Source organism: Triticum aestivum, chromosome 6A (genome assembly GCF_018294505.1).
Source record: "Triticum aestivum cultivar Chinese Spring chromosome 6A, IWGSC CS RefSeq v2.1, whole genome shotgun sequence".
Taxonomy (NCBI): Eukaryota; Viridiplantae; Streptophyta; class Magnoliopsida; order Poales; family Poaceae; genus Triticum; species Triticum aestivum.
Window position 1 is genome coordinate 506,043,296 of NC_057809.1, and position 21,638 is coordinate 506,064,933.

The 21,638-nt window shown below is 44.8% G+C and overlaps 2 protein-coding genes across 3 annotated transcripts; one reads left to right on the forward strand and one right to left on the reverse strand.

Annotated features, from left to right (window-relative positions):
* Window positions 1-430: 430 nt before the first annotated feature.
* On the forward strand, window positions 431-6,647 carry LOC123128159 (heat shock 70 kDa protein 17). Its single transcript, XM_044548094.1, has 13 exons — window positions 431-1,292; window positions 1,509-1,741; window positions 2,565-2,724; window positions 3,112-3,357; window positions 3,456-3,592; window positions 3,890-4,223; window positions 4,314-4,475; window positions 4,617-4,691; window positions 4,770-4,870; window positions 4,940-5,009; window positions 5,581-5,699; window positions 5,780-5,852; window positions 5,940-6,647. The coding sequence occupies exons 1-13, from the start codon at window positions 540-542 to the stop codon at window positions 6,135-6,137; spliced, it is 2,661 nt and encodes an 886-aa protein (XP_044404029.1). The 5' UTR covers window positions 431-539; the 3' UTR covers window positions 6,138-6,647.
* A 2,440-nt stretch (window positions 6,648-9,087) lies between these two features.
* Window positions 9,088-12,991, reverse strand: LOC123128160 (uncharacterized). 2 transcript variants are annotated; one of them, XR_006462941.1, is made up of 10 exons: window positions 12,653-12,991; window positions 12,466-12,580; window positions 11,979-12,168; window positions 11,524-11,819; window positions 11,296-11,445; window positions 11,084-11,217; window positions 10,897-10,994; window positions 10,670-10,756; window positions 10,133-10,254; window positions 9,088-9,491 (listed from the first exon to the last, which is right to left on the reverse strand). XR_006462941.1 is itself a non-coding variant. In XM_044548096.1 (10 exons), exons 2-10 carry the CDS (start codon window positions 12,559-12,561, stop codon window positions 9,425-9,427), a joined length of 1,245 nt encoding a protein of 414 aa, XP_044404031.1. In that variant the 5' UTR covers window positions 12,562-12,580; window positions 12,653-12,990; the 3' UTR covers window positions 9,088-9,424. The 2 variants fall into 2 exon arrangements, 1 of the variants encoding a protein (XP_044404031.1); XM_044548096.1 differs by having other exon boundaries at window positions 10,665-10,756; window positions 12,653-12,990.
* Window positions 12,992-21,638: the final 8,647 nt, after the last annotated feature.

Here is a 21,638-nt window from a genome sequence, read left to right on the forward strand (position 1 = left end):
CACTCTTACAAACGTTGACCGTTGACAGTCCGTACACAGTGACGTGTGTGGCAACGGCGAGACTGTTTGCGTTGCGTTGCGTTGTCCGCGCACGAAGCATGTCACGACCTCGCCTCTCACGCCTCCAACGCACCACGCCCACCACGGCGGGCCACGTGGACGCTTCTCCACGCGGCGCCTTCCCATTGGACAGGTGACTCAATCCCCTGCCGGTCCTGCCCCGTTCTACTTCCAAACCAATCTACCCACCAGCCCCTCACACTTCCCATATTTCTCAAACCACCCACCGCGGCAGAAACCAGCACACCAACAAGGCCCTACTCCGTGATCCAAAAATACTTCCAGGGTCTCGAACGCAAAACCTTCTAACAGCAGCAGAAGAAAAAGAAACGATTTTTGCAATCGGAAATATAGCTCGCACGCACGCCCGCCCCTCCCTCCCCGTCGAGATCGTTCTCCCGTGCTCCGGCCCCGTCCACACTCGCCAGCTCCAGATCTCCAAACCCTGACCCCCCCGCATGCCATCGCGCTAGCCCCCCATGGCGCCGCGTCTCCTGCTCCTCGCGCTCGTCGCGGCGGCCGTGGCCGTGCTGCCGGCGAGCGCCGCGGTGGCGAGCATCGACCTGGGCTCCGAGTGGCTCAAGGTGGCCGCCGTGCACCTCGCGCCGGGCCGCGCGCCGATCGCCGTCGCCATCAACGAGATGTCCAAGCGCAAGTCCCCGGCGCTCGCCGCGCTCGCCGACGGCAACCGCCTCGCCGGCGAGGAGGCGGCCGGCATCACCGCGCGCCACCCGGCCAAGGTCTTCTCCCGCATGCGCGACCTCCTCGCCAAGCCCTTCCCCTACGTGCGGGCCCTCGCGGACTCGCTCTTCCTCCCCTACGACCTCGTCCAGGACGCGCGCGGCGCCGCCGCCGTGCGCGCCGACGACGGTCAGGTCTACACCGTCGAGGAGATCGTCGCCATGGTGCTCCACTACGCCTCCGGGATCGCCGACGCCCACGTCGGCCTGCCCGTGCGGGACGCCGTCGTCGCCGTGCCGCCCTACTTCGGCCAGGCCGAGCGCCGGGCCCTCACGCAGGCCGCCCAGCTCGCCGGCTTCAACGTCCTCGCGCTCGTCAACGAGCACGCCGGCGCCGCGCTGCAGTACGGGATCGACAAGGACTTCTCCAACGAGTCGCGCCATGTCATCTTTTACGACATGGGCTCAGGCAGCACCTACGCCGCGCTCGTCTACTACTCGTCCTACAGCGCCAAGGAGTTCGGGAAGACGGTGTCTGTCAACCAGTTCCAGGTAACAATTCTCCCGCCTCCAGCTCCTTTAGCTGTTCAATTCTGCTTCAACTCATATGCCTGCTTGTAAGATCTCTGAAGAAAAGATTGTTACTTATGCTTTCACATGCCTAGCTGATAGTAGATCTGGCAAAAAAAACATGAATTTTAGCTGCTATCTCGAATAGATAGCTACAGAAGAATCTAGTGCTAATGCTTTTAGCCAATTCCTCTGCAGGTTAAGGATGTCAGATGGAACTCCAAACTTGGAGGCCTTGAAATGGAAATGCGTCTGGTAAACTATTTTGCCGATCAATTTAACAAGCAGCTTGGCAATGGGGATGACATCCGTCAGTCTCCTAAAGCAATGGCTAAGTTGAAGAAGCAGGTCAAGCGCACGAAAGAAATTCTGAGCGCAAATACTGCTGCTCCGATCTCAGTTGAATCTCTATATAATGACATCGATTTCAGGTGCGTCCTTCCATACATGCATAATCTTTGGATGAACGTTTATATGAAACTTAAAGATGAACCAAACTGTACAAACAGGCCAGCATGTCCCATCTTATGTCCTGGATCGGTTCTGAACACATGAGCCTTTTACTTGTAAGCAAACATAATCTAGAGTAGCATGGATGACAGGCCCTGTTATTTCATATTTGTCAAATGGTCTGACCTTTGATAGATCAAGTTGATTCCTTTGTCTCCTTTGAAGTGCATAAGTCTGTCTAGGGCACATCTAGATGTGCCCTAGTTGTTGCACATCTAAGTGACTCAATTAAACTAAAAAGAAAAAGAAAATGACAACAGAAAATGTCTGCATGAATCTTCGCGTAAAATCAATGATATAGGACTTAGATGTGCAATACTTAGAGCACATCTAGATGCGCTTTAGCAAAACTGAAAATAATCAATGACATAGGACTTAGATGTGCAATATTTAAGGCACATCTAAATGTGCTTTAGCAAAACTGTTGAATAAAATTTGTTCTGGTACTGCTTTTGCATATCTCTTGTGGATAGTTTCTACTACATTGAAGTTCTGCATCCGTTTTCATTGCATATTTATGATTATGTGGAACTTGCAAGATTATACCGGCTTCTTAACTTGTCATTGTTGGTATTTTCCGTAGGCCCATTGACCATTGATGTCCTTATTCCTTAATGCTTTGTTCTGTAATTATTGATCTTTTACCCCAGCTCATGCTTTCAGCTTTCCCTTAGTTTTTCTCAGATCATGATTAGGAAAAAAATTCAAGGTTTTACATGCTGACCGACATGCTGTTTATTACAGGAGCACCATAACACGTGAAAAATTCGAAGAGCTTTGTGCAGATTTATGGGAGCAGGCTCTGACTCCAATCAAAGATGTGCTCACGCATTCAGGCATGAAAATTGGTGACATATATGCTGTAGAGCTGATTGGAGGAGCTACCAGGGTACCAAAACTGCAGGTGATTATCACTCCTCCATTCAAGATTTATACTACTTGACTTGCCATTGAGGGGCTGTGATGGAATGCAGGACTATTGCATTGTTGAGTTTCTGAAACTTTCTGTGTATGCTCATGTAAACTAAACTGAATTTAGAACCTGGGTGCATGCGATTGCCTGCTTCTTATTTCACCTTTTCTCTCGTAAGAAGGTTTCATCGTGAACGGAATTCAGTATTTGGCATGGGGTTTATAAGCTGCTGTTATTCATACAGAGGACTTCATTTACTTATGGAATAGAGTTAGATGCCTTATCTATCTGTACCATTTATTATTATTTTGAATCTCAGTGCTTTTATTATTTGTCACATTTTGACTCACGGGGCACATTTGTATTCCTCTGTTCCAGGCTAAGCTGCAGGAATTCCTGGGACGGAGTGAGCTAGATAAGCACCTTGATGCTGATGAAGCAATTGTTCTTGGTGCCTCACTGCATGCTGCTAATCTAAGTGATGGGATTAAGTTGAACCGCAAGTTGGGGATGATTGACGGTTCTACTTATGGTTTCGTGTTTGAAATAGATGGCCCAGATTATGTCAAAGATGAAAGTACTGATCAAGTACTGGTTCCAAGGATGAAAAAGATGCCAATAAAGGTTAAACAGTATTAGTCAAGCTTTTACTGTCGACAAACTTTGCCTGTTGTTTGAAAAAATATATCTGAACAAGATTTTTATTTGTCTGTTGTCTACAGTTGTTCAGGTCCATTAGACATACTAAGGACTTTGATGTCTCTCTCAGCTATGACAAAGCTTCTGAATTGCCCCCAGGTGTTTCGTCGCACAAGTTTGCAGAGTATGCCATATCAGGCCTGGCTGAAACCAGTGAAAAGTAAGCACAATGTTGATGTTATTTTGGTGCGCAGTCTCAAGTGTCAACTCTCAACCCTGCTCATAGTCAACTTAACAGCCTGAAAGGACCTTTATGTGAACTAATATTTATTGTGAATAGTCTGTCTGTAAAGTTGTAATACATATATGGTCATGTCAATATAATTCCAACTAAAAAAGGGCTCTAGCGCCTTGAAAATCAAGTGGTACTGCCATTCTGTTGTATTACTTGTATTCACCTCATGTTTTGGTTCAGTGCATCAATTTAAGTATTTAACAATGTACATTTTTCAATCAGGTATGGAAGCCGCAATTTATCTGCACCCATCAAAGCAAATCTACACTTTTCTTTGAGTAGAAGTGGAATTATTTCTCTTGATAGGGCAGAAGCAGTGATTGAGATAACTGAATGGGTTGAAGTTCCAAAGAAGAACGTAACACTAGAGACTAATACCACCGATGAGACTTTGTCTGCTGAATCAGGAACAACTGATAGTACAACAGATAGTAAGGAGAATTCTAGTTCAGGAAGTGATGCTGATAATACGAGCACTACCAATGATGAGACCAATGTGCAAGATACTATTACAGAGAAGGTGCTGAAGAAAAGAACCTTCAGGGTTCCATTAAAGGTAAACTATACTTGGTAAATTTATGCTAATATTGACATGGCATAGAACATATGACATAGATTAATTTTTGCGTCTTACTTTTTAATATAGGTCACTGAAAAAACAGCTGGTCCTGCATCAACCCTTTCGAAGGAACTGTATTCTGAGGCAAAAAGTAGGTTAGATGTACTTAATAAGAAGGATGCTGAGCGGAGGAGAACTGCTGAACTGAAAAATAACCTTGAGTCTTACATATACTCTATGAAGGAAAAGGTACCTTTTCTTTGCAAAGTTTTTAGCTTGTTGTGATGTGAACATTACCAGTACGTGGCATACTATACTGTGCATTACTTTTTATGTGACGCACCTTATTTATTTTTGACTGCTTAATTGCTGCCATTTGACACATCACAGTTGGAGGAAAGCACAGATATGTTGGCCGTCTCAACTGAACAGGAGAGGGAATCTTTTACAGAGAAACTCAGTGAGGTTAGTCAAATAATGGATCTTGCTCGGGGTATAATTTGTCTAGGATATGTCTCATGCTGAAGTTGTTGACAAATGCAGGTGCAGGATTGGCTGTATATGGATGGTGAAGAGGCTCAAGCAAACGAATTTCAAGAGCGGCTTGATCAGCTTAAGGCCATGGGCGACCCAATTCTTTTCAGGTAATTAATTTTTATCAACTTAAGTTCATATCACTCAGTTACTGATATTGTTTATTTTTTGTTATACAGAATGAGTGAGTTAAAAGCCCGACCAGCAGCTTGCGGAAGTGCTCGATTGTATCTTACTGAGCTACAAAAGGTATCCCCGAGATGAGCAAATGACTTCTCTTATCTAAAATAATTTGTTCTTGACACAATGTACTTGAATTTCGTATAAGAACCAATATTGTTTACGTGATTGCACCTAACATAATGCTTGCATTAAGAAAGAACATAATACTTGAGCAAAAAACATTTATCTGGAAAGGTCAAGCATTGCATTACAACACAACTTGTTGGCATGGTTCATCCTCCACCCGTCACTGCCACAAAACAAAATTTCATGCACTGGTCATTCTTCATTTTCATTGGTTCTTGAAGCTGTCATTGCACTAAAATATTCAGAAGAGATCATGTCAGTGCAATCTTGAATCCTTTCTTACATTGCAAATTTGCAAAGTAGATTACCTGATAATAATCAGGCTTTTGTAGGCACAAAAAAAGTGAAGTTTGGACATTCCTGAGTTCCAAATAAGCTAAACATGCACTACATTTTAGTTTATCTGCATTATAGTACTGTCGAGTCTTAAAAATTGTAAGATGGTTCTACTAAATGGGTTCTGTGTTGTTGCATTCTCATGTATTCTTTCTCTTTTTTTTTTACCCTGCAGATTGTGAAGAACTGGGAAACAAGCAAACCATGGCTTCCAAAAAAGAGAGTAGATGAGGTCGTAAGTGAAGCAGATAAGCTGAAAGCTTGGTTGGAGGAGAAGGAAACCCTACAGAAGAGGTAGGCCTTTTTTTTTTACAGAAAAACCATTCTTGAGTTCTATTTACGCTCAAGTGGCTAACTCCAAGCGACCATTGCAGTACCCCTGCCCACAGCTCGCCTGCCTTCACATCTGAAGAGGTCTATCAGAAAGTTTTAGCCCTACAAAATAAGGTCAGAATTTTATACTTGACATCCTAGCACACGAGGCTCAACTTTGATCCAACTTCTCAACACAACGGGAACTCGATTGATGTGCAGGTCTCTAGCGTCAATAGGATCCCAAAGCCAAAACCCAAGGTTGAGAAGAAACCCGCCGTAAAGGAAGAAGCTAACAAGGAGAAGACGGACTCTTCAGAATCTGCATCCAGCGAGTCTGAATCCACGGAGAAGCCGTCAGAATCGGATGCCCCTGAGAAGAATAACGATTCGGAACCAGAATCCCATGACGAGTTGTGATTATTAGAATCGGCTTTTGAACACCCCTGAGAGATACTACTCAATATACTCCGAGAAGATAGTTTGTCACCACCACAGTTTTGTTATGGCGGCCGAAAAGACAGAGGTTTGTGTAGGAATTCACGGCAGGCTAGATGCTATATGGGCGAGAAGAATTTGATGTCAATCGCTGTATAGCAGTATTGTGGTCTCTAGGGCATATGCTGTCAAGATAGCGCCTCAGAAAGGCTTAGTTGTCAGGACTGAGATGACTTTGTAGCTGCATTGTTGTACTGAAACTCATTTATGTTTTGATAACAGCTACTCCCTCTGTAAACTAATATAAGAGCATTTAGATCACTAACTTAGTAATCTAAACGCTCTTATATTAGTTTACGGAGGGAGTACTATAGAGATTTTATGTCTGGTAGGGGTATCGGTGTATCTGTTTGCTCTTTCATACTGTCAATCACGCAGTGCTGTTAACTTGCAGTTACTATAAAGGAATAAAGAGCGGATGTTTTGCTGAAAGACTAGAGTGCATACGGCTGCAGGTTGACACAACGGTGAAAACGAAATTCGATCCACCCGATTGGCTTGAAAGTACGTTATAGAATTTTGAAATTTGTGAATATCTTTGCATGACGATGACGTCGTCTTTTTTATCTGTACGTTGGTATGGGTCGCGCTCTCTAGCATTTGGGTTGAAACCTTGTTTTACTTGGTTTTCATCAGAATATTTTCTCTCTAAAGATAATGGTCCTCTTACTACTGCTGGCATCCGTGTCAGTCTGTTTTTGCTTGTGACGGGAACTGCAAGATACAGAAGTACACTTAGTGGCAAGAAGATGCTGATAATAGCATTTCATTATAGCCTAAGGTTTGGCAGAAGCGGATTTGTATCACCCGGGTGCTCCACGCCCCTATACGAACATTAAATTCAAAAAATACCAAAAAATTTGAAAAAAAATCTGAGATTTTGGGATATCAATTCTGGATTCCCGATCCGTGTGAAATTTCGTGAAAAAAATACTAGGAAACGTATTTGTGGCAAAAAAAAAGAGACAAAATTCCTATGTGTAGAAAAAAACTGTTTGAATGGATTTTTGTTCGGACAGTATTTCCTTCGCCATTGATACTTTCCCGGTATTTTTCCACGAAATTTCACACTGGAGTAGATTGAGAACCCATGTTTGATATCCCCAAATTCAGATCTTTTTGAATTTTTGGTATTTTTTACGTTTAATATTTGTATAAGGGTGTGGAGCACCTAGGGGCTCATGTGTATTTTCTAAGGCCTGGCTTGTTAGAACTGGTTCCGGCCAATAGGATATGTTTTGGGAGGGCTCGATAACAAAAGGGAACATTGTTTTGGGAGAGCTCAATAACAAAGTGCTATGTCAAAGCGAGGGAGTTGAGTGACACAACCTAGGCTGAGGCTACGTGAAGATCATAGTACAATACACGTAAGAGGGGGACAAACTCCAAAAGACACCACATGATAGCTTCGATAAAGGCAACACCGAAGCCACCGGCAAAGACCACAGACAATCATTATGAAGGAGTTGCGCCACTGCCAAACCCACAGCCGCACACACCAGATGGTGGTGGTCGTTGGCTAAGGCAGCCTGCAAACAAGGACGACGAACATTCTAACTCGTTGAGCTTGCACGAAGGATGGGCCGATTCTCCACCGAAAGGGTGGTTATTGCCAAAGGAGCGGGGAGAACAAGTGATGAAGAACACCTCGACTTGCTACCGCGGCCACTAGCACCTATAGTACCAACCTCGTCTCAACTACCTCCCACCACCACATGCCCTGACGCCCTGACCCGGTCCATCTTACACCCTGCCAGCATGTCACTCTCTCCTCACTCGTGCCTCGCAACCCCAGAATGCTTCTCACCTCCAGAATCTCAGCGCCGTCTCGTATATAAACATCCCCGAACGGCTAGCATGACACACACAACCCCGACGCTAGAGCGATCAAGAACCGAGCCAGCCGCACGAGGAGGTCGAGAAAACTGACCAAAGGTGCTCGATCGATCAAGCGAGGAAGGATCCATGGACAGGAATGGCGTCAAGGTCACCTACATCGAGACGCAGTTCGTCACCTCCGACGCCGCGGGCTTCAAGTCCCTCGTGCAGCGCCTCACCGGCAACTCACCCGTCGCCGCCACGCCCGCGCGCCAGCTCCACAGGCCGCGGCCCCGCCACGCCGACGGGTGGAGCGCTGCCACTGCTGGACCGTCAAGCTATCGCATTCCCGCCACGGCAGGCCCGGTTACCGCAGCGGCGAATGACGCGCGGACGGCCAACGCCGGCGCCACCGGAGCGTCAAGCTATCTCATTCCCGCCACGGCAGGCCCGGTTAGTGTAGCGGCGATTGAGAATGACGCGCGGGCGGCGGCGGCCGCTGGGCAGCCGTCGGGCCTGGATGAGCTGCACGGCCTCTGCGATTACACGGAGCTTTTCACCGTCGTCGGCGCGAGCGAACGGCATCGTGACGGCAGTTACAGTGGTTTCCCCTATTGAAGTGCAAGTGTAAATACACACACAGGCTCTAGGTGTTAAGATTCAGCCTTTGTAGCCATAGACAGCAGCATTTGTAAGAGACTTGGCAGCGCAAACATTTGTGTATGTAAGGTTGTAATCATTCTGGGACTTCACGATATATATTCAACATCTGGGGGCTGTTTTTACTCGTAAATCCGATCTTGCATGCGTGCTAGAGGAGAGGAGAGGAGGCACAAAATATATTCCACATTTGTCTGGGAGCATTTTTTTTTTCTGGAGACAGACGGGTGATTGATCCTTTCAACCCAGTTTCGCATAAATTTGGTCAAAGTTTACGAGGTTTGACTTCAGACAAGTCTTATATGCAAACTAAAAAGGACCGGAGGGAGTACTACACAAGAAACATACATTTCCGCATAATATTTTGAGTGCTGAATGGGGACAGTTTTTTCCATTTATGACGGAAACATTCTTTATTTGTGTGCGGTGCAACACCGACAATGGTCCCATGCAACATTGTCTACGAGGCTTTGCCTATCTACTCTACAGATTCAATGAGAAGTACATGCTTGCAGCAGCAGCTGCGACAAGTAACACGAGCAGGGACACATACAAAACTGGCTCAATCTCTTCACCAAGTACAACACACAGCGACACATACTCTTCCCAGTACATACACCAGTGTCTAGAGTTCTCAGACTACACATATCCTAAGCCGGCCCCTGCCATGCGGTGCAACATCGCCTTCCTTTTGTTTTCCAGAAAAGAAGGATCTCGAGTACGAGTACCATTCACGCCAGGTGATGCGAGAAGTAGGTGCAGAGCATCACCTCCTCTTCTTTTACTTTCACTTCTTTCCTGTTGAGGTAAGGGAGTTGTCAAATTCCTGAATTCTGCGGTTGCTTAGACCCATCCGAAAGCATGAATAAAGAGAAGATCGCAGCTCCACGGTGACCTAGCTGTACAAAAAGATAATCCTATGTTTTCCGAGGAAAACAAGAGCTACAAGCACCGACACGCGAGACATTAATCGCACCACCAAGGCGTTAGCCATATTTCATACCTGGGCATCATTCTCCGGACCAAACTGCAGCGTCAGACTGAACTCTTAAGTGTTCAGTGCTGTTTTCTAAGTTCTGCATCCCTGAATGACTAGCAGTTCTTGCAGCCTTGCGGCACCTGATCAAATTTCTCTAGATGGGCTCTAAACGAAGATTGCATACTGCAAAAATTCTGAAGCATGGGTGCTGCTTTGTAATGGGTTGGTGAGGGTCTATGGCTATGGCTATAGAAGCTCTCCCCATATTTTTCTTGCTTGGTTAGTTTCGATTCATGGCGTCTTCGTTTGTGAAATAAGTATCTCCGTTCCGTTCTACTGAGCAAAATTGATCTACCATTCAAGCAACAAGCCTACAACAGAATGCCTCTTGAAACACAAAATGGGTTCACAGAACGGAAACAAGCAAAGAAAATATAGACATGTACTGCAAGAAGCATACCATGGTGGGTGGATGTGAATAATGTTTCCTTCTACAAGATCCACATTGTCACATATTTTGGGACTGAAGATAATGGTCCTCTTACTACTGCTGTCATCCATGTCGCAATCTGTCAACGGAAGCTGCAAGAAACACAAATACACTGATAACACCGCACTGGCACGAGACGCTTAGCATAAGGTTTGGTTTGTTAGAACTTACCCCCAGTAAAAGATATGTTTTGTGAGGGCATAACAACATTAAAAGATAGTTCTAAGGGTAGCACTGCATTTTTATCTTAAATGTCTGAACACTACATGGTTGGGCAATTCAAAAAGAGTGGCCAACCGCCACGCAGAAAACTATCCAACATGCATGACTTGCACAACACATATTCCTACAATTACCATTTAATAGCAAGCATGTATTTTTCATGCGCAACAATTATTACTTTTCTTGGAAAATAGTATAAAAACAATATGTTAATTTGCTGCAAGCAATAAGTAAACGAAAGAACAGAAGAGCTTTTGAAAGATAAAGATGAAACACAGACGTTACTCTTTTCTTTCAACAGGCAGAGGCAGACTGTTAGTTTTCCTTCCAAGGACCTTGACAAAATTTGAACAGTAACTCCCTTTGAATCACCTGGCAATAGGAAGAGTCACTGCATCATCAATATATGAATACACAATTACACACTGATGAAGGTTATTACACTAACTGCTTCAACTAGCAAGTCTAGCATAACTATACAAAGTTCACGATAGCAAAACTAAGAGAACTACCTAAATAATCTCGCGCTCTGTTATACTGCCTCGAGAACTCAGCATGCCTATCTTTCTCCATCTGCATAATCTGTTGCATCCTTCCATAATAACCAGCTCTGCACAAAGAAATAAAATATTTAGAATAGCATAACATTCGGTGTTATTTCAACGCGCATTTGGTAAGGAATTGTCAGGGTTACTATACCCGGTTGATCTCATGGGGAGTGCAGTACCCTCCATATCTGTTGCAGTGAAAGCTTCTTGGAATAGGTCAGACATAGTTTTTCGGTTTCCCTTCACATCTTTGTTCACCATAGTCAAGTTGTTTCGAACAGTATCCTGTTGCAGGAATGAAGTATCATGACGAACAGTACAACTGAACAACTACCAATAACAGCAGTTATATTAACAACATACTTCCGCTTCATCCTCACTAGACGTTTCACCAATAGCATGCTCTGAGTGCTCTTCACTGTCAAGATCCCTCTGACCTAGAAGTGCTAGTATTTTCTTCCCTGAAGTCGAAACTTTTGGCTTCCCTTCCTTAGCTTCGGTTTGTTGATGAATCTGCATTGAAATGTTCAGAGACAAGCTAGCTGTTGTCTAAGAACTCCAAACAATGAAGCAGCACCAAGAAATACCCACCGAAAATGGTGTTCTAACAGATGAGGCACTTCTATCCTGTAGATCTTCAAGAAGTTCAGCAACTGAAATGTTTGCATTCTTGGTTGGATGGGCAAAATCTGGGGGCAATTCTTCAGTTTCAGTTTCTTCATCGATATTTTCGAACTGCTCAGCCATCATAGTTTCTATAGCTTTAGCTGGTCGCATTCCTGACAAAACTTCTTGTTCCCCAGCATACGAGTTTTCACTCTTTACGCCTGACAGAATAGAATTGAATCCACGTATTGAAAATTTGAGCTTATTTTCACATTTGCTCCCTGCATCAGCACCAAAAAAAGGAGAACGAATCATATACGATACACGCCCGAAAAAGTTATGCAAGAAAATATTTACATGCCAAAGTCCTGCGCCGCTTCAAGAAATATCAGAATCTACTTAATATGTATTACGGAGCATGCAGTGAATCAGTGACATACTTTTGCTTGTTCCAGCAGATAGGAGTGAGACACTATGAGCATGAGGATCTTTATGCACATGGGCTAGCTCATCAGCTTCTTCCTGAACTTCATCCCAGATGGCTGATTCATTGTGGCCCGCCATTCTGTTATCATCCTCTCTCTTTTTTGTTGTAGCACAGGCCAGCGAGAGCCTTGTTGGTTGGACATCCTGTTGATATACAATAAAAGGCAAAGCCACATGTTCAGCAAACATTTCATATGCTGCTACATGCCGAAATTTGCAGTATTGGCCAGATATGTAAGAAGATGTCAGATACATTTGCATAAAAATGCAGTGGAAGGTATAGTTTGCGCATCTGGTAGAGTGGTTCAGGGTCCAGACACAATACTATGAAATTCGTTGCACATGAGCTGCAACAATGTTTATGAAATTTATTGGCCAAGCAAGTAATGAGCAATATGAAATACCAAAGCCTATGTAGCTCAGCATCAGGAGAGGCAGCACCTCATCAGATATCGGATCCTCGAGAGAATCAGAGACGCGGTCCGGGTGCTGGTGAGAATGAGCGGATGCGCAGTCGTACTCATCGAATCTTTCCATGGCAAATGCCCTGAATCAACTGCACACATAGGTGTTGTCAGGCAGCTAGCGAAGTCACAGCACAATTGGTGAAAAGAGTGAAATGCCCTGCCTGCTGCTGGCGTGTGGCGCTGCCTGCTGGGGCGCCGGAGTGCCGGATGCCCGACGTGTCGGTCAGTCTGCAAGTTGCGCCGCCGCGCCCTCCTCCCCTCGAGGACCTCCACCCGCTCGCTCGCGGCGCCGGCGCCGCCCCCCACGATTCAGCTGGCGGGCCGCGTGGCCGCGGCCTCGGCGACTCGAGAGGTCGCGCCCTCGCCTCGCGCTGCGCGTAGCTCCTGAAGCCTTGCTCCTCAGCTCGCTGGCCGACCTGACCGCCCTGCTCGTCGGCGGAGAGACGCCGCGGCCGCCCGCTCGACCTGCCGAGCAGCAGGCCTCCAAGGTCAGGGTTCTGCTTCTGGGCCTTGCACCTGGGAGCACAATAGGCCAAATGGGCCTTTGGCTCGGCCTTGTGCGAGAGGAATGGCCCCGCGGTTTCTGAATTAATCGCTGCGTATCTTTTTATTTTCAATTCCATCTCTGCATATCTTTGGTACACACAGGGCCGGGGAATCCTTGAAATCACTAACAGTTTTGTTAAAGCACGTCTAGATGTGTCCTAAATATTGCACATCCAACTATCCAAGTCCTCTGCCATTGATTTTACATGAAGATTCATGCAAGCATTTTCATTAGCCTTTTTTTGTTCTTTCTAGTTTGATAGTTAATTAGATATACAATAACTAGAGCACATTTAAATATGCCCTAAACAGACCTAATCACTAATTTAGGAGTACTCTTTGCAAAGGTCACTCCCACTTTCTCAGGTTACGATAATCTGGAAGTTTTTCTTTTTTTCTAGATCCATTTATTCAAAAACTTTTATCTCTTAAACCATGCGTCCAAATCTTGAACCGGTTTCATCATTGTATTCCTCGTGTCGAGATCCTCAAAACTAGATCTCATGTTGATAGATTTTGACGAATTTTTTTTATGAAAAAAACTGTACAAAAAAAACAAACCAGGCGCACGCTTTTTTTTTTCTTTACAAAAAAAGGCACGATTGTGCCTCTCGCGGAATCAAACTAATACTTCTACCTATCACCCTTCGGGTGAGTTTGAGAGACAATGCTTGGGAGGACTTCATCAACCTGAAGACCCGTTTTCCTTATGCACCGGCTTGTGGTCAAGTGCTTTCTCAAAGAAAGAGGAATGTTAGCGCTTCTACTTTGAATACTCGTGCCTTCTTTCTTTTTGCCCTTAGATTATCATAAGCGGGGAATGGTGTGTGGACTAACTATTCATGCGATAGATCATACATTACAAGAGAAATTGAAATACATTAAAAATCTATTCCTTTCAGTTCCACCTATTTTATTTCTTGTTGGCTATTCTTCCTACATATTTTCGGCCTTCTATCACAATTTAGCTCCTAGATGTTGAGCTAGGCGCAGCTACTTCATGGCCCTTCTGGGTTGGGCCACACACGTCCGTGCTTCCACAAGAAGTAACATGTGTCTCTCGCGAAAGAAAAAACATATTTTTTCCATTTTTGAGAGGCACGGCTGAAAGATCGTGGATGTCGCCTAGAGGGGGGGAGGGTGAATAGGCGCTTTAAAATAATTACGGTTTAGACTTGAACAAATGCGGAATAAACCTAGCGGTTAATTTGTCAAACACAAAACCTACAACAACTAGGCTCACCTATGTGCACCAACAACTTATACTAAGCAAGATAAACAACTATGTGATAGCAAGATATATGACAAGAAACAATATGGCTATCACAAGGTAAAGCGCATAAGTAAAGAGCTCGGGTAAGAGATAACCGAGGCACGCGGAGACGACGATGTATCCCGAAGTTCACACCCTTGCGGATGCTAATCTCCGTTTGGAGCGGTGTGGAGGCACAATGCTCCCCAAGAAGCCACTAGGGCCACCGTAATCTCCTCACGCCCTCGCACAATGCAAGATGCCGTGATTCCACTAAGGGACCCTTGAGGGCGGTCACCGAACCCGTACAAATGGCAACCCTTGGGGGCGGTCACCGAACCCGTACACTTTGGCAACCCTTGGGGGCGGTCACCGGTACCCGTCAAATTGCTCGGGGCGATCTCCACAACCTAATTGGAGACCCCGACGCTTGCCCGGAGCTTTACACCACAATGATTGAGCTCCGAACACCACCAACCGTCTAGGGCGCCAAGGCACCCAAGAGGAACAAGCTCTAGGGTGCCCAAACACCCAAGAGTAATAAGCTTCTCAAACTTCACTTCCACGTATCACCGTGGAGAACTCAAATCGATGCACCAAATGCAATGGCAAGGGCACACGGAGTGCCCAAGTCCTTCTCTCTCAAATCCCACCGGAGCAACTAATGATAGGGAGGAAAATGAGAGGAAGAACAAGAAGGAGAACACCAAGAACTCCAACATCTAGATCCAAGGGGTTCCCCTCACATAGAGGAGAAAGTGATTGGTGGAAATGTGGATCTAGATCTCCTCTCTCTTTTCCCTCAAGAACTAGCAAGAATCATTGGAGGGATTGAGAGTTAGCAAGATCGAAGAAGGTCAATAATGGGGGAAGAACACGAGCTAAAAGGATTAGGTTCATTGGGGAAGAAGACCCCCTTTTATAGGTGGGGAAAAATCCAACCGTTATGCTCACAGCCCGCACAGAGCGGTACTACCGCTCCAAGGAGCGGTACTACCGCTAGGGCGGAAGTACCCCTTTGAAAAACAACAGCAAGGAGGCAAAAGGCCAGAAGAACCGCCGGAGCGGTACTACCGCTCGTCCTCACAGTACTACCGCTCGACCTCACGGTACTACCGCAAATGGTAGCGGTACTACTGCTTGCGAGCGGTACTAAAAAATACATCCGGGCCTACCACCGCAAGACTTGGGACGAGTTTTTGGTCCGGAGCGGTACTACCGCTGTAGGAGCCGCGGTAGTACTGCTCTGGAGCGGTAGTAAAAAATTACATCCGCTCCAATTCGCGGTAGTACCGCTGCAGCCTTTTCAGAACACCAAAACTGCCACAACTTTTGCAAACGGACTCCGAATTCGATGAAACCAAGTTTGTTGGAAAGCTAGCGACAAGGGCTAACACAATCTTGAAAGAAATATCAATAAGAAGCAAATTAGAAAAGGCCCATAAGAAAATGGTGAGGACCCTTCCTCGGATAAGACCGGTAAAACCTACAACACCGAAAACATCATAGAAGACGCATGCGAACTCCGTTTTCGATGAACTCAAGCTTGTCATCAAGATGACCATAAGCTCTAAGACTCACAAAGAGAACCAAACAAGAACCAAGAAACATGATGCAAGGATGCAATGGTTTGAGCTCTCGACGAACGATACGATCAAGCTACTCACTTGAGAGCCCCCTTGATAGTACGGCTATCGATCCTATAACCCGGTCTCCCAACTACCACCATGAGACCGGTAAAATAGAAAACCTATCAAGGGCAAACCTTTGCCTTGCACATGATCCACTTGAGTTAGATGATGACGATCTTGTCCTCCTCAAGATGGACCACCTTTCTTGATTGCGTTGGGTCGATGAAGACTAGATGATTGCTCCCCCATACTCCACTATGGGTGAGCCACTCTTCGGCACATCTTCACAAGTCCATTGACACCACAATGGATGGCAAGCTTCAAGCACTTGATCTCTTCGTGATTCTCCACTTGAAATTGCACACGGCAATCTTGATGACGATCACCACTTGATGTCATCCTTCCCATGGGTTGTATGATATCATCCTCTTGACGCAAGCCCATGGACACGTACCTAACCCCACATAGACTCTCACATAGACCATGGGTTAGTACACAAAGTGCAATGGACAATGCTTACCATACCATGGGATCACTTGATCCCTCTCGGTACATCTTCTACTCTTTGTGAGTTGATCAACTTGATTCACTCTTGACTTAGTCTTGATCAACCTTGAATCTTTCCAACTCTCTTCATTTGGATGATGTCTTGAAGGTAAACATGAATGATCACACAATCTTCTTCTTCAAGACATGCTTGCAATAAGCTCAACTCTCAAATGACCAATCTTTGGATAATTCCTTGAATAGCACCTTGGTCGACACAAACTCTCCTTGAAACCAACACATGTACTCCAAGAAAAGCCTATGGACAAAACCTTCAAATATAACTCAAGGAAACCATTAGTCCATAGAGATTGTCATCAATTACCAAAACCAAACATGGGGGCACCGCATGTTCTTTCAATCTCCCCCATTTTGGTAATTGATGACAATCACTTTCACGAGAGTTTATACAAGGAATTATGCATCACCAAGCAATGCAACAACCAATAATGCATGTGTATGAGATGCAAATGCTTAGGAACAAAACCAAAGCAAGGAGAAAACTCTGAAGACTTCTCCACAAAACTCTCTGAAACTTCTCCCCCATTGGCATCGATTGCCAAAATGGGCGAAAAGCATAGAAGGGCAATATAAATTGTGTTCCTCCATAAATTGTGTATTTCTCAACAAGAGAGTGGAATGCAATACACATATCCAACGGTAAAACTTGGAGGAAGACCAACTATATTGAGGCACCAAGATTGCTAAAGGAATGATATGCCACAAGGACATAACAAAGAGAGAAACAAGCAATCAAGCAATCAAAAGATACCAATTGAAGCAAGCTATCAAAAGATACCAATTGAACAAACTAGGCCAAAGATCCTACGAGCTACATGAATAAAGGATATTATGATAAGAGCAAAGGAGTGTTCTAAAGAAACTAGAGAAGCTCCTCTTGATTTGTGCACACCTAAGAATTTTTGTATTTGGATACAAAGTGCACAAAATAGGATCATAGCTCCCCCAAAATCAATAGAAACTTACAACAAGTGCAAGTGAGCATATAGGAAACTAAGCCTAGTACATGTAACAAACACATGGTTGAGCAATAAGTGAAAAAGGCAACTTAAGAATGGGCTCAACCAAAATGATGTGTGTGAGTCAAGGCAATGCACTTGAGAAGACTAATGTACGGATGAGCATTAAGCATCAATAAAGTCTTGAAAAAATGAGGCAACACAGTGCAAGGCCTATCCTTCCCACATACAACTAGCAAATGGGTTCACAAGCTAACTAATAAGTATATAAAGAACCTATGCTTGTGACAACCCGTGGGGAAGATAGAAGATGAAAGCCTCATCAAGACGAGGGATACCAATTAAGATGGAAAAAGCCTCGTAGAGATAAGCATAAGGAAAATAATCTTCACCACACAAGAGTGCATCAAGATGCAACGAGATACGATACGCAGTCAAGGCAAAAGCTTTCACGGAGCCACCAAAGAAATAACATAAGAAAGGCAAGGTGGGCGTGAAAGAAAGGATATCATCTAGAGATGTAATTTCTCTCAAGTGTATAAGGTTCTAGGTAGACGAAATCATGATGATATATATCTACAAAGAAGGATGTACACCCGAAATAGTTACAACATGAAGGAACAAGATATCCAAACTGAAGTCATACATATACCAATAAGATATTTGCTTGAGAGCATAGCACAAGGCTAGATATGGTCTTATTGCATATAAATGAATTCCAACCACACGAACATCAAAGACATCACAACTAGCAACAAGACATCATTGTTGGGATGCTTGAGAAAGGAAACAAGTATCACAAGAGAGAATGGATAACATGCCATGATACAACCTACGAAAGGTTGATGCAAGAAATGTGTGCATGAAGTAGATGATGATACTTGTTACCGAGATACCATTGGATGGATGTAGTAGATGCCAATTAAAGGTAGATAGTAGTTCATTAATCATCCTAGCTTGACTCCAATAAGCACATGGTGACACCACCTTCCTTGTGAGTGAGCCGAGCATCCAATGCATCTCCACTTGTTCCTAGAACAACAACACAAACAAAATGGTACCCAAACTCATTGGGACCAAAGAGTTAGAGAACCAACAACATATAGGACAAACTCCACATAAATATGTGCATATAGATATGAAAATGAATTTCATGCACATCTCATCCAATTTGAGACTTGGTGGAGTTCCCCCTATATATTGGGTCAAGGAAAGAAAACATGCCAAAGAAACTACAAGAAGTTAATATGCATGCTCAAGACTTTCAAGAACCGATACCAAAGGACAAAGAAATACCAAGAGAAGAAAAGATACCAAATGAATAAATCATCACTTGGAGGATATCAATAAAAGATACATCAAGGGATGAGATATCCATTGATACCCACTAAATAAAGGATATCAAACCCCCAAAAGAGAGGATGGTTCCAAACAAACCAAGCTCTCTACAAAGTTTCATGATGGCACAAAGTACTCAAAAGAAACGACTTGCCTTCCACCGACACACACTTGATAAGGATCACAAGATGAGTGTTTTATATAAAATAGGATAGCTCCCCCAAGACTAGTGCATTATAGAGAAATTGCATTTGAATACAAAATGCACAAGGTGGGACTACTACTTTCACTATATATAGAAAACACTAGACAAGGTCAAGAAATTAACAAGATCCACAAGTGGTATGGAATACAATGGGAGTTGACACAATCCTAGGCAAGAGGTAAAGCAAATAAAAGCAAAGGCCAATGTAAAGATGATCAATAATTTCTACCACACATAAGTGAGTACCAATTGTCAAAAGACAAGAAGTATTTGGAAATAATTCCCGGTGGTAGATAACAAGGATATCCGACATCATCTTCACACCAAACAAAAAGCAAATTGCAACTTGTAGAGCTAACATGCCACCTAGGAACAAGATAATTTACAATATTAATTCTAGGTGACAATATCTCAAATGTACACATTTTCTAGGCTAGTAATATACACATAGCATATTACTCCCCCATAATGTGATACCAATTAAAGATAAACAAGAGGCAAAATAATGATCCAACACGAGATAATTAATGGACAATATAGAATTTGAATTTCTCATGAGAAGACATTGTTGGGGAACGTAGCATAAATTCAAAATTTTCCTACGTGTCACCAAGATCTATCTATGGAGTCATCTAGCAACGAGGGAGGAGTGGATCTACATACCCTTGTAGATCGCGCGCGGAAGCGTTCAAGAGAACGGGGTTGATGGAGTCGTACTCGTCGTGATCCAAATCACCGATGATCCTAGCGCCGAACGGACGGCACCTCCGCGTTCAACACACGTACGGAGCAGCGACGTCTCCTCCTTCTTGATCCAGCAAGGAGGGAGGAGAGGTTGATGGAGATCCAGCAGCATGACGGCGTGGTGGTGGAAGTAGCAGGATTCCAACAGGGCTTCACCAAGCGCCGCGGGAGGAGAGAGATGTGTCATGGGAGGGACAGGGAGGCGCCAGTGTTGGGGAACATAGTAGAAATTCAAAATTTTCCTACGTGTCACCAAGATCTATCTATGGAGAAACCAGCTACGAGTAGAAGGAGAGTGCATCTACATACCCTTGTAGATCGCTAAGCGGAAGCGTTCAAGTGAACGGGGTTGAAGTAGTCGTACTCGTCGTGATCCAAATCACCGGAGATCCTAGTGCCGAACGGACGGCACCTCCGCGTTCAACACACGTACAGCCCGGTGACGTCTCCCATGCCTTGATCCAGCAAGGAGAGAGGGAGAGGTTGAGGAAGACTCCGTCCAGCAGCAGCACAACGGCGTGGTGGTGGTGGAGGGACGTGGCAATCCTGCAGGGCTTCGCCAAGCACCGCGAGAGAGGAGGAGCACTTGGGAGAGGGAGGGCTGCGCCAGGGGCAAGGGGTGAAGCTCTCATGCGCCTCCCCACTATATATAGGGGTGGAGGGGGCTGGTTTCTTGCCCTCCAAGTCCATTGGGGCGTTAGCAAAGGTGGGAGGAAAGAAATCCCATCATTTCCTTCCCCACCGATTGTTATCCCCCCTTTTTAGGGATCTTGATCTTATCCCTTTGGGATATGATCTTATTCCTTCTAAGGGGGGATCTTGGTGCGCCTTGACCAGGGGTGTGGGGCCTTTCCCCCACTACCCACGTTCATGTGGGTACCCCCATGCAGGTGGGCCCCACTCCGGAACCTTCTAGAACCTTCCCGGTACAATACCGAAAAATCCCGAACATTTTCCAGTGGCCAAAATAGGACTTCCCATATATAAATCTTTACCTCCGGACCATTCCGGAACTCCTCGTGACGTCCGGGATCTCATCCGGGACTCCGAACAACATTCGGTAACCACATACAAACTTCCTTTATAACCCTAGCGTCATCGAACCTTAAGTGTGTAGACCCTACGGGTTCGGGAGACATGTAGACATGACCGAGACGTTCTCCGGTCAATAACCAACAGCGGGATCTGGATACCCATGATGGCTCCCACATGTTCCACGATGATCTCATCGGATGAACCACGATGTCAAGGACTTAATCAATCCCGTATTCAATTCCCTTTGTCTATCGGTATGTTACTTGCCCGAGATTCGATCGTCGGTATCCAATACCTTGTTCAATCTCGTTACCGGCAAGTCACTTTACTCGTTCCGTAACACATCATCCCGTGATCAACTCCTTGGTCACATTGCGCATATGATGATGTCCTACCGAGTGGGCCCAGAGATACCTCTCCGTTTACACGGAGTGACAAATCCCAGTCTCGATCCGCATAAAACAATAGATACTTTCGGAGATACCTGTAGTGCACCTTTATAGTCACCCAGTTACGTTGTGACGTTTGATACACCCAAAGCACTCCTACGGTATCCAGGAGTTACACGCTCTCATGGTCAAAGGAAGAGATACTTGACATTGGCAAAGCTTTAGCAAACGAACTACACGATCTTTGTGCTAGGCTTAGGATTGGGTCTTGTCCATCACATCATTCTCCTAATGATGTGATCCCGTTATCAACGACATCCAATGTCCATAGCCAGGAAACCATGACTATCTGTTGATCACAACGAGCTAGTTAACTAGAGGCTCACTAGGGACATATTGTGGTCTATGTATTCACACGTGTATTACGATTTCCGGATAATACAGTTATAGCATGAATAAAAGACAATTATCATGAACAAGG